General features: G+C 33.1%; 1 protein-coding gene and 1 long non-coding RNA gene across 2 annotated transcripts; one reads left to right on the top strand and one right to left on the bottom strand.

Annotated features, from left to right (window-relative positions):
- The first annotated feature begins 1,528 nt into the window (after positions 1-1,528).
- Positions 1,529-4,047, top strand: LOC129287734 (uncharacterized). The gene is made up of 2 exons (XR_008587790.1): positions 1,529-3,694; positions 3,787-4,047. It is a non-coding gene; the product is annotated as an uncharacterized LOC129287734 (long non-coding RNA).
- Positions 4,048-5,369: 1,322 nt separating this feature from the next.
- Positions 5,370-7,104, bottom strand: LOC129289173 (disease resistance RPP13-like protein 4). Its single transcript, XM_054925980.1, has 3 exons — positions 6,102-7,104; positions 5,821-6,015; positions 5,370-5,767 (listed from the first exon to the last, which is right to left on the bottom strand). The coding sequence occupies exons 1-3, from the start codon at positions 7,102-7,104 to the stop codon at positions 5,370-5,372; spliced, it is 1,596 nt and encodes a 531-aa protein (XP_054781955.1).
- Between the last annotated feature and the right edge of the window lie 6,425 nt (positions 7,105-13,529).

The raw sequence follows: 13,529 nt of genomic DNA, 5'->3' as shown, positions 1-13,529 counted from the left end.
AAGCTTAAGACAGATTTAATTCAAGCTCCAGCTCTGGCTTTACTAAATTTTACCAAGACTTTTGTGTTGGAAATAGATGCTTTAGGGCAAGGCATCGGTGCAATTTTGAGCCTGGATGGACACTCTATTGCTTATTTTTCTAAGAAAATTTCATCGAGAATGCAAGCACAATCTGCTTATGTCAGAGAATTATATGCTAAAACTCAAGTTGTCGCCAAGTTCAGACATTATCTTTTTGGTGTATATTTTGTGATTCGAAAGGATCATGAAAGCCTTAAGCATTTATAAAATCAGGTGATTTAAGCACCAGAGCAAGAGACTTATTTGCCTAAATTTATGGTTATGATTTTTCTATTGAATATAAGCTGGGAAGACCAATTTGCTGCCGATGCTTTGTCTCGATTGTCTCATGCGGGGCTGGTTCAAATACAATCTACTTTGATAGAAGATATTTGACATAGAGCACGTTCCTCTCTTAATATTCAGCATCAGATTAAGCAGTATGAATCGGATCCTAGTTCCATGCCTGGGTATACAGTTCAAAACTTTTATTATATTGGAGGGACAAGCTTATTGCACCTCCAAATGAGTCCGAATTGATTGAGAAGCTATTATTAGACTATCACTCTTCAGTGATAGGAAGCCATGCGGGAGTTCCAAGGACTTTCAAACGCATTGTTGGCTTGTTTAATCCCGTGTAATTAAGGTAAGAATGAATCAATTTGTGGTATCATCATAAAGAAAACCGTAACCGTTTGCTAAGAATTGATGTGTATGATCGGTTGTGTTTGATGGTTTAATTATATATAATAACAAAAAAAGTTTTGGGTGAAGGGCCGGTTACACAACACTAGAGAAAGTCAATTGATTTTTATACTAACAAGTAAACAAATGTTGTTTCAGTCATTATTACATGAGGGAGAAAGTTGTTAAGAATATAATGACGTGGACAATGGCAAATTGGATTGCATATTCGAACGCTCAACCCCTGAGATAAGGACCAATCAAAACACTAATTATATTGAATAAGAATGATTCATTATGTGGTTTCTTATATAATGTTAGGATCACTGTTTGAGACTTTGAGGAATATTAATGATTTTGATGCTTTTGTACCACAAATTTGTTTCATTTGCCATGATGATGGGCACATGAGTGAGAAGAAAATATCAATATGAGTGTCATAATTGTAATTAGTGTATTTTATAGGAACACTCTTGCTAGAAAATAAAAAAAAAGAAAATGATAATTGAAGATTTTAAAAGAGTATTAACATTAAATTAATACTTTTTGACTCGATGTTTTTAAATTTTAATATTTCTTTTATCTTGAATGGTAAAATTTTTAATTTAATATTAATATTTTTATAAAATTTTTATTTATCGTTCTTTCAAAAAAATAAAGTCTAGTCTATGGGAGCGCGTTTCCGTGAGAGCACTTCGATTTGTCTTAATTTTTATTTTTTTAATATTTTAATTTGTTTAGTGAAACCCTTGAACCCCACCCATCAGCATCGGGGTCGAATAGTCCCACCCAATTTCATCAAAGCACAGCCCTCTCCCCCTCTCACTTTTAACGCCCGCCGCTATCGAGACCCACTCTGCCGTCGTGAAAGTCATTGTACATAGCTTGCTCTATTAAGATCGCGCGATCGAAGATCACAACTTCAGCAAGCCGAGCATGTCGCCGTTTCAGATCAGTTGCACATCTCTGTTCTGTCTGTCGCCGTTTGGTCGTTCTGTCAAGTCCATTGCCATTTCAGATCTATTATTCACCTTGAGCTGTCGTTGTTCCAAATCTGATGTTCCATTGAAGCTATCCACCGTCGTTTTGCCTCCATCCGCCGTTACGCTGATAATCCTTGAGTTTCTGTGTTACACTTCTTCTTGCCTGTCGTCCTCTTCTTCTCCCACATTGTCACCCTTCCATCAGACTCTTCAAGTTTTGGTCAGTTCATACATTAAATATCCGCGATTTCTTTGTATTTCTTTCTCTGGCGATTATATATTGGAATTTAAATTCTGAGGAATTTGTTTTTCTTCCCAATATTACCTTCTCACATTTCTTTTCTTTGAATGTGAGTTCGGTGCTGAGAATGGAGCATGATTTTGGGAGTTAAGAGGAGTCTTTTTTGAAGAAGATGGGAGGAAGTTGCTTCTACAAAAATAATAATAATAATAACAACAAACAAACAAACAAACAAAAAACAAAGAAACACACACACACACACACACACACAGAGATAAGTCTTCATGTTTGGCTGTGCCCCTCCTAGGGCTCAACTAGATCCATGGACATTTCATTCGCAATTAGCTCTGGATTAATTTTTGTGAGTTGTTTGATTTGGTGAACAGAGCAAGTTATTGACGGGCTTGATAGAACAGTGTTGGATATGAACAGAGCAACATAGCTATTTACTATGAATTTGAACTAGTGTCATTTGTGAAGGTGAGTTTCGTTTTTGAAGATCTAGCTGTAAGCTTCGCTTATCAGAGTCCAAGCTATTTTTACATTCCCCGGGTGATAATCAAGTTCAGTTGGCTGGATAGAAATAACAAGGTTAATTAATTAACCTTTAGCAGAAATCTTCAATTCGAGGATGAAGACCAACTTATTGTAGATAGTTGAGCCATGTTGTTTAATGATAATAATCAACTCTGTTTTCCAATCTGACTTGATTTATTGGTGACTATACTTCTATATTATATATATGTCATGTGGAATTGCTAATATTGTACCGTATTTTACTTTGTGCTTCTGACAATGGCAGTCTTCAACTTTTCTAGATTCTAATCCTGGAAGGCCACCCCAAAATATCAGGCTACTAACAATCTTAATAATAATTTTATATCCATCTTCTATCAGTTCTTACATCCTCCTCTCCAACGGGAATTCGTAACATCTTTAATTGTCAAGTCTATCGGGTATATATTCCTCTTCAAAGAGGGGTCATGTATTCCTTTTCTTTTTTTAAATCTTATATTTTATCAAGAATTGGAGGAATTAATCTCTTCCATTTGTAAAACAAGTACTGATAAGGAGTGGTGCCTTGCGTCTTGAGCTCTTGGCTCTTTAATATTTGACTATCTTTTTAGACTTGTGCTATTTTCACCCATCTTGCCGAAAGCACTAAAGACTCTATTCTACTGGTAACAAAGTGCTGGACTGTGATTGTGAAAGTTTCTTACTGATAACTGATATATGAGATTACATACTTTAGCAAGAGTGAGTAAGGGGCAAATGACTTTGGACTGTGGTTGTGAATTGCTTGTGGAGGTTGACGCAGTGCAGTTATCACAGGTACATAATGTGCTCTCCACTGTATGTTTGTTTCCCAAACTCGTTGATATTATAACTTTTTTTACCTTGTGTAATTTTACTTTTATTTCTTCATTATGGAACGTTTTTCATGTACGACCAAAATCCTTTTAGTGAACTAGGGATATTGAAGGAAATTTACTATTAGTCACCTTCATGCACGATGATTGTACTCGAACTGTAGTGGTTCTCTTATTTTTGTTCTTTTTTGTTTGTTACTTGTACTATTTTAATAGAATAGCTCTAGCTTTGTCTTGGATGTTTTGCTTGTACAACTATACTATCAAAGTATTATATTTTGACTCCTTGATTAGTTATAGTTGTATGAGATTGCAAAACCCCTTGCTCATGCCAAAAAGAATGGGGAATAAAAGAGGTAATGTCTTTTTTCTTTTAAGAAGTTTATTTCAATAACTATTTAGCAAGTTCATTCATGTTCTGCAACTTATGAAGAATCTGTAATTGCAGTGGTGAGAGAAGAAGAGTAAACATGCTTTTTGTGAAGCCCTTGAAAAGGTCAAAGGAGGTCCAGTGCAATGCAACTTTCTCATTAATTATTATCTTTTGCTTTGCGAAGGTTTTTCACTTTGCATTATGAAATGAAGTAAAATTTTCCTATATGATTAGAATTTCAGTTATAACATGCATTTCTGCTAGTCATGGGTGTACTCCAATAATTAAGTTATTTTTCATTCAAATTTATTGATCCAATAATATTTTTGTCCTTCACCGTTGTTGTGATTTTTGTGTTTTTGTCTTAGTTAATAATATACAAATAGCTTACACATCTTTATGTTTGTAATCTATTTGACAAGTTATTTTTGTTATGAAATTTTTTATAGTGATGATACCATCAAAATATGTGGGTTTTGTGAAATTAATTATTTCTAAATTTAATTAGAGAATGTGTAGAGATGAGGAAGTTTTCATTTTTTAAAAATAATTATACACGCAAGAGTGCTTTTGAGAAGTGCTCACTTACGGGAGTGCTTCTCTTTGTTAGCACTCCTATATAATACTCTTGTTAGAGCACTTACGAAAAAAGAGTCTTTACAAGAGTGTTTCTTATAAAAGTACTCTCGCACACCATCTTACAAGAGTGCTTTAAAAGCGCTCTTATAGATGCTCTTGCAAGTGCATTTTGTAGTAGTGTTATTAATTAATTAGATAGATTTTTCTCTGCATTATTATGTGAAATTTGATTAATGATGTATCAACTTTTTCGTAGTTTGTAAATGTATGACATGTTATTGATTTATATTATGTATCGATGATTTTAATTTAAATATCTTTTAAAATATATAAATGAATTATGCCATTTTTAATTTTTTGATTTTAATTTATGTCAACATCTTTCCTATTTTTAAGAGGGAAAATTAATTTGCAAGTCTTGTAGTTTTACTTTATTTTGAATTAAATTTTTATAATTTATTTTGTTTTAACCAAATCTTTATAGTTTGACCAATTAAATATGTTAATACCTAGCTGTTAATTTCTTTTTTAATTTTCTCTTTAAAAAAAATGAAATTAAGGGCTTCTATATATTTATATAGTTTTATAAGTAATTTTATAATTTTTATAATTCAATATTTATATAATTAGTTTATATTATCTAAATAAATTTTTTTATATATAGAATTTTCATAAAAAATTTAATAAAAAATGTCAATGTTGTATTAAATCAAAATTTGTTGGTTAAGAGTATTGAATCATATTATGTATAAATGTGTTGGTTAAGTGTATTATTTATTTTGATACAGCCACAGGTTCCATAATTTCATTTAATACAACCACAAGATATATATAATTAGGCCAGTCCACCGAAATTCACTCAACAGAAAAATAGCAAACAAGATTAATTTCAATTAATTCAACCACAAAACTAAAAAGCAAGCAACAACATGAGTAAGGCAAAGGGGAAAAAAAAGACAGAACCATCAAATAATAAAATAATAAAATAAAATGCATATCTCCTCTACCATAGGAAGACTAAACGTACGCGAATGGCAATCAAATCACCGTGACATACTCATCACTCCTTGGGTGGCCACTCAATCAGGATATTCTGTAGATGCCTCATCTTCCTCTTTTCGACATTGAAATATCACGTATTTAAGTGAAGGAAACAATTCACAAACTTCGTGTTCTTTAATATTCAGCTTAGTGTGTTTGATGATCAAAATCTCCACATTCCACTTGCCAACTGGTTTGTCACAAAGATTTCCTCCATTTATGTAGAGATTCTTCAATTGCGTCAATTTGCTAGCTTGTAACCATTCTGGTATCTTTCTATTAGGAAAGCCTTTAAGATCTAACTTCTCTAGTGATGGCGGAAAAGAGACTACTTTAAGATTCATATTCAATGTACCCCAAGATATTTTGAGACACTTGAGATTTTCTAAATCCTGTAACCTGTCAAATTCATTTTCCTTGAGATCAGCTTCACTGCCTATGTGTATACTCAGTCTTTTAAGGCTCTTCAATCTCCAAAGATGCAGTTGCCTATTGTAAATCCCTTAAGCACTTGGAGTGAAGTGAGCTTGGCAAGCCCCCGTGGCAAGCTTTCCAGCAAGTAGCACTCTGATATGTCTAGGTGTGTTAGCTTCATCAATGACGTGATCTCATCAGGCAAAGTTTCTAGATTATGACAGGCTTTGAGATCCAGAATTTCAAGACTAGTCAGTTCAGCAATGGAGGCTGGAAGTTTTGTGATTCTTGAAACCCCACGGAGGCTGAGATACTTGAGATCCCTTTGAAATCTCAAACCTTTAGCAATGAATCACCTTTGACTTCTATGTGATGCTTAGGAGAAGCCTGCCAACGACCTAGTTGAAGAACCCTCAACCTCCTCAACTTAGAAAGCCAATCGTCTTCCCAACTAAGATAGCTCTTGTTTACATTAAAGACGGTCCTCAATGTACCAAAACTCGAGGATCCAATTTTCCGACCAGCGATCAAACAAGCATGGCGAGAGTTGTGATTAGGATCAAAACATGGTATCTTGCCATTGCCATCGTCGTCTAAGTGCAAAATCTTCTCCTTATTTGTGGCTATTGAGATCAACATGTAACGGATCCAAGGGTGAACTTGACATTTATTCACTGTTGGGCATGCGCCAGTACGACAGGGTATGATTAACTCGTGTTCCAGAAGCTTGACAAATATCTCTTCGCCCTCTTTTTCATCCTGGACCAGCCCTTCGCCAGTCCACCAATAAATGAGAAGCCTTTTCTTGAGGACAGCATTTTCAGGGAAAATTGCAAGAAGCAAAAAGCAAGTTTTCAGATGAACTTCGTCGCCAAGAAAGTCGTAACTCACCCGAAGACTTTCCACGACTGGATTGTCATGATCTTCCACAATGATCTTTCCCAATGAAGATAATTTTGGGGAGTAGTGCTCCTCATCCTGTGATCCTGAGTTGCCTACATTTAGATCGGTTTGTTTTGTGTTCTCTTGCTGCTTGGGATGTAATTGGTTGAGTGACTTGATTATCTCAGTGAGCTTGTCACGGATACATTTGAGATTGTTGGCGACTTCAACATTGCGATGATGGTCAAGGTCTAGAATCTTATGATGATGGCGATCCAAGTCTGAGAAAAGCTCAAGCACCTCCTCTTGCCACTCCTTGACTCTCTCGTGTTGACACATCAACTGGTTGATTCTTCCATTAATAGTCTGCAGGTCGGTCTCTTTGCCTGGTAAAACATTTTTATAGTTATTGAAGGTCTTTTTGAGGCTCTTCAGCAATGCAGGCACAGCTTTCGATGAATTTGATTGAATCGACATCCCTAATATGCAATGTTGTACAATTACCAGGTTTGGGATTGCAGTGAAACACACATACACTAATATTAAATTTATTTGGCTTCCGAGAGGCAGTGAGGCATAGGGAATCAAACCTTTTCTTTGTTTCTACGCAAAGATATGCAACATACTTCCCTAAAACGTCTGTCGGTCCACAGTAATTTTGAAAATGAAGATTATATATATGGACGAACGATCGAGAACCAACAAACAAAATGTGTGAACATGAAAAGCTAGAGTGGGGAAGAAACCCCATACGTGTACTGTGTAGCATAAATAAGAAGGAATCAAAAGGAGAGCTAACATCAATTTACATGAGTCTGTTGTCTTACTTTTTTGCCCTTTTTTTCCCCCCAAGAATCTATTGTTAGATGTCTAAAATAAAGAGAATTTCCAATTCTTGTGTCTATGAAGGAAACGAATCATATTGTCTATTTGCAGTGTTGTTCTTAATGTTTTTGCTAAAAATTCTATTTGGGCTTATATGAGGGAAGGAATGAAAAGGAGGAATGGGTAGTTATGACATCACTGTATTCTTTTTTACAAGATCACTTGATGGGAATCTAGGAAACAAAAACAAAAAAATCAAGCATTTCATTCTATGTCATATGGAGAAAGCAAAAAGACAATTTAATTTGTCTTCTTTTATTGTGATCTCGTCTTGTTGAAGTCACCCACCCTAACTTATGTCTCTCATAAGAGAATAAAGAGAGGACGAGCTGTTTACAACTTTTTTTTTTTTTTGAAAAATCTTATTTAAGAAATATATACATTTAAAAAAGACCCCTCGTGCCTTATAATAAGAAGGAATCAACAGGAGGAGCCAAAGAGAGAGGCATCATGTTCTTTTCTTTACTTTTTTTCCAAGAATCTCTAAAAGCCAAAGATTGATTCTCCCACACTATCATTCTTGATCTATCTCACTCTCATATGAAGAAAGCAAGAGGAGGCCTACCTATTTATGGCACCCTATTCATTCTCTTCTTTCCAAAACATATTGTTGGAAGTATGAAGCACGGTATTAAAACCTAGCCCTGAGTGTTCATACTAGTGAACTAGTGAACTAGTTCCCTATTGGTTTTGGTCTTAAATTTTGAGCAAGTCAACTTGTTAGATTTTATGTATATTTCTCTCCTTGCTAAGCCTAAAATGATAACATTTTGAGTTAAGCATAGTTGGGTTGATCTTAGTTTAACCGCAATTTATATCGTTGATCCTTGAACTATTACCTGGACCAATTTAGTGACCAATCCATGTTCTTACTATTCTTTTAGTAGTAAACCATATAGTGTCCAAAGGCAACAGTTCTAGCTAATCTAGATTAAGTCATATTAAGACTCTTTAAACTAGAAGCTCTACCACCAAATTCTAGTATTTTCTTAAGACTTAAATTAAAGACCTCTGGTTAAGTTAGTACAACTCCCTTACCAATTGAACCAAGCACTTGTTGGTAAATGCTAACTATTTACATTTATACTATTGTTCTTTTTTTTTTTCATTTTTCATTTTTCAAAATCTTCTTCGTTGTCAAGAGAAGCAAAAAGATCTAGGATTAACTATTTACAAACTGTTATTTTCTTTTCAAAATCTCTTTTTGGAAGTTTGCAAAAATAGATTCTCCTGTCTTGAAGTGTCTCTTGTGAAGGAATCAAAAGATTGATTGCTTCTTTACGACATCTTTGTTCATTTTTTTTTTCAAAACTTTTTATTGGAAGTATAAAAAAAAAAACTATATGTCATGTGTCTCCTGATAAAAATAATGTAATACTAGTCAGTTTTAACATTGCTTTGCATTATTAAGATTCAATAAATTAAATGCCTTGAATAGTACTAAAATTGGATTTCCAATATTAATATTCCAAAAAGAATATAATATTGCTTTCATACTTTGCATTATCTTCTTCTGGATTGCACAGTGTTGCATACATATTATATTAATGTTACAAGGATTTATAGCATTGACTGATAATAATCAGGATACCAACCATTAGCAATATATGATCAAATTTTCACTTATATCATCAATGAATTAATTAACTTGCTCTCCTCTGCACCAGTGGGGTGGTTTTACACCATGTTTGATTCAAAAGAAGGGAGGGAAGATATTTTAAAACAACAACTTGAAAATTTAATATTATTATAAGCAATGGTAGAGGGAGAGGGTACTAGCAGCCCCTCAATTTTTAAAATTTTCTTTGTATTATATAGATGTTACATATTTTCGGTTCCCTAAAATTTTTGAAAACTTTGTAGTATACATATATATATATATATATATATTTAAATTTTGTCTCCACCCCTAATTATAAGGTTAATAATATCTAAAATATTTTAATTAGAAGGCTCCATTCCAAGAAAATGGGTTGGGCTTCTACCCAAGTGATAATGATGTTACAGCCATGCAACTGGACACATCAACACTGAATCCAATAGACCTATACATATAAAAAATAGTCTGTGCAAAAAAAAACGGAAGAAAGAAATAGTATAAAACTATATATGCCAAACAACGTTTTATCCAGAAGTTGCTTATGCATCTTAATTTGAAGGTTTCAACACGCATTAGTAAGAGGATTCAAGTACAAACAATCTTTTTTATTGGATTGAAGCTATAAAATATGTTGAACTCTGATTTTGATAATTACAAAATAAGAGAACACAAAAGTTTGTGTTCTGCAGGTTTAATAATTATAAAATAATAGCTTATAAGGGAGTTGGTTATCTTTGAGTTTTGATTCTGATTCTCGTGTCTTGTTCTCATAGTTCTCCTTATTCCCAAATATATATGTCTTATTCCTAAATAGCCATGAAACACATAAGCTTGTCCTGTATCTTTTCAAATTGTGTTTCTTTCTAAAGATTAAGTATTTGAGTTGATCTTAATTCCTTAAGGACCTCTTGCATTGCTTGAAAGGTGTCTCAAGTGAACTTAGAGTCAAATATCCTAAATATGAGAGCCTGCCATTTTTCTGTATAATGGTCCTTATTTTGGAATAGCACCTTTATTTTGAAATAGCTTATTCTTGAGTGGACTTCTTTATTCTCAAGTATCAACTCTCTTGTCTATTCAAAAATAGCTTAATTAGGAATAGTTGTCCTTATTCAGGAATAATGTTCTATTCTTCAAGCTTATTCGCATTGCGTCTTTCTGAAATCTCTTATTCAAGAATAGCTTATTTAGGAATAGTCTATTCAGGAATAGCTTATTTGGAAATAGCTCTCATTATTATCAAATAAAGATCTTTAGATCAATGCTTATGTATATTTCTTCCTATTTATTTGCCTCATTTCGAAGTATGCCTTGTTTTCCTCTCGTATTATGTTCTTCACTATTTCAAAATAAGTCTCTAATATTTTGAACTATGCCTTTCATACAATGATCTATTTCTCTAGTCCAAAATAGAGGTTGTTCAAGACTCTCTAGATTCATTTTCAATTCTTCTTCTGAGAGTAGTAATTGCTATTTATAATCTCTAGAGTTATCCTAAATGCATTCTTGGGATAATTTGAACTTAGTTTGATCGCTATTCAATAGTTCTTTATTCCTAAATAGCTTTGTTCTTTCAAAAGAGTCTCCCACCTATCTTATCAAAACACTTAATAAAAAGAGCCATTATTTTTCCTTACTTGCTGTGAAAGAGAAAGCTCTGCCAAAAAGCATTATTTCATTGCCCCAGTTCAGTGATTGCTCAGATAACTCAGAGGAAAGAAGACGATGACCCTAATGGCTATATTCATGAGTGTAACGGATCATTTACAGACTCTAATTATAAATATAAGCATTTATGAAGATGGAGTTTAATGAACAAACTTGAGCTATTCGTATTTGTTGCTTACCAACTTTTTGAGTTTACATTTATTACAAGTGAGTTTTATTGATTATATATCAACTCTAAGTGAGTATATTTAATAGTAGTTGTTAATTATTAAACATACTCTATTTGTCTTTGTTTTTCTACTTCATAACAGAGCAACTTAAACTGGGAGTTTAAGTGGGTTATATCTTTATTTTAAGTCTGAGATTGTATTGTAGTTACCAAGAGCCTAAATTAATCTTGGTGAAGTTAGTGAAAAAATCTCAAGTGGTGCTTGAGGACTGGACATAGGATTAGGGGGTCGGAACTGAACTAGGATAAATATCTAAGCAAGCTTCTCTTCCTTTCCCTTTTTAGTGTTTGGTGATATCATCTAAACTGATTATTTGAATTTTATTATTATTTGTTAATTTTTTTTATTAAGCACAATTCACCTCCTCTTAGGTGAACTTTCAAAACATGGTTTTAAACACCTTATTAAGTAAATTGAACGAAGTACATCTTTAGCTATACCTCCACCCACAAGTAGTTTTGCCCTTGCATGGCCTTCTTTAATCTGGAACTAAGCCTCTAGACCAAAGTGAACCGTTAAAAGACAAACAAAAGAAATAAATTTGCCACCTTTACTCAATAACTGCACATGTTCCTTAGGTTTGCAATGACTCGTGGCAAATGATAGTAATTCCATCCACATAAGACAAATAATTTCCCACTTCTTATCCTCTAACTTGTCTAACTCCTTGGCAAACCTACATGCTTCAAACAATACAGATTTGCTCTTATCCCCCTTCACATCAACGGGTCTATGCTCTGTTGGCATTTCTTCTGCTCTAGCATCAACCTTTTTTTAAAGAACTTCTTGGCCTCTTCACAAGTATCTCAAAACCTTATTTGTCAAATTCCTGCCACTATAGACATTATTGTAGGTTGCATAATTAAAAGGCATAATATGTAATATGATGGAAGCTGACTAGTGGTTTTTTTTTAATCCCTTTCACCATCATCAACATTGGCATCTATAAAGCAGCAAATGGTGGTAGCAATGTGCCATAATAGGAGGCTCTCATCAAGAGAAATATTTGAAACATCCCTCCTTCATATATTGAATTTATTTGATTTTAAATAATAACATTATAAAAAAACTCACTTTTTTTAAAATAACTCTACCATGGTATTAAAGAGTAACAAATATTTTTCTAAACACCATCACGATAATAAAAAGGCTTGCCATGGTAGATGAAATAGAACCTTGAATTTAAAAACCTTACCATGATATAAAAGAGTATATCATGGTAATTAAGAAACAAAATAATTATTTAGAAAATATATCATGATAGAAAAGAGCTTTTCTATAATTAAAACATTTCATAAATATCATTATTCCATGGTAGACAATGATTTATCATGAAAATAAAAGAGCTTTACAAATTTAAAAAAAGATCTACCATGATATTTAAGAACATAATTTAGTTAGCTAGGAAGTACTAAAATGAGATCTTGTAACACCCCACTTTTTCAAACCATTATTTAAATTCTATCATGGTAATCAAATGTCTACCATAGTAATTAAAAACAAAATTTATCTTTTATAAAGCTTACCATAGTAAAATGTAATATTCCAAATTTCTAATCCTACATTAATAACTGATTATAAAATGAATTAGTAATTTAATATGAGATCAGGATTCTGGATAGTAAATTATTATTTTGACTAATTGAAATGTTACATGAATAGATATGAGTAGAAGAGTGGCATCTCGAAGCAGAGTGTGTAAGCATAGTGGGGACTTCTTCACTGTGCCACACGCCGTAGCTAAGGCTAGATGCACCGCGGTATATGGTACAAAATTTTGATAAAATTGGACATGTGTAGCTTATGAAAATAGAGAGGAAATCAGAGAAAGAGGGTCCTGGCATGGAAAAGAGAGGGTTCTCTACTAGGGCAAGTGATTTCAGGTGAAAGGATGACATTTATTGGGTAAGTCTTGTACTGTCTTAACATCTGATTCTAATTTATTTTCTCTTAGTTTTAACTATTGAAAAATTGAATTTAAAAGTTTTAAAGAGATAATTTCTTACCTTATAGTAATAGAAAGGTCTTCTGGGACTAAACTAGTACTTTATGACTAGTTTAAGGCAAAATAATAAAACTTTAAAGCTATAAGCTCAATTTGACCTAGTTTAGAGAGAGAGTAGTAAGAGAGAAAGTGTGATTGTGAGAAGGGTAGTGCTTGTAGTGAGTGATTGGTACTAATATGCATGAATGAATATGAATAAGGAAAATGGTACTGATTAAATGCTTGATTGTTATAGTTGGCACTTTTTGTCAATGATAAAATTCACTCTAGGTGCCTCAATTGTGTAGATTCTAGCATATGATGCATAAATAGTGGAAAGAGACTTGAGTAAGGATATAACATGGGTAATCCTTTCCTGCGAATAGAAGGGTTGAGGTAACCATATAGTTTTTTATATTTATTAGCTATTATAACTGTGTAGAAGTGAATATGCACGTGTCAAGCTATGATTTTTATGATTGTGCTTTTGATACATGATTTTGCATCATAAATGATTTTGGCATGCAATGTGATT

This window comes from Prosopis cineraria, unplaced genomic scaffold (assembly GCF_029017545.1).
Source record: "Prosopis cineraria cultivar Desert tree isolate PC_DT_omini unplaced genomic scaffold, ASM2901754v1 PC12, whole genome shotgun sequence".
NCBI lineage: Eukaryota > Viridiplantae > Streptophyta > Magnoliopsida > Fabales > Fabaceae > Prosopis > Prosopis cineraria.
Note: the sequence above shows the minus strand (reverse complement) of the source record. Positions and strands in the feature narration are given on the sequence as shown.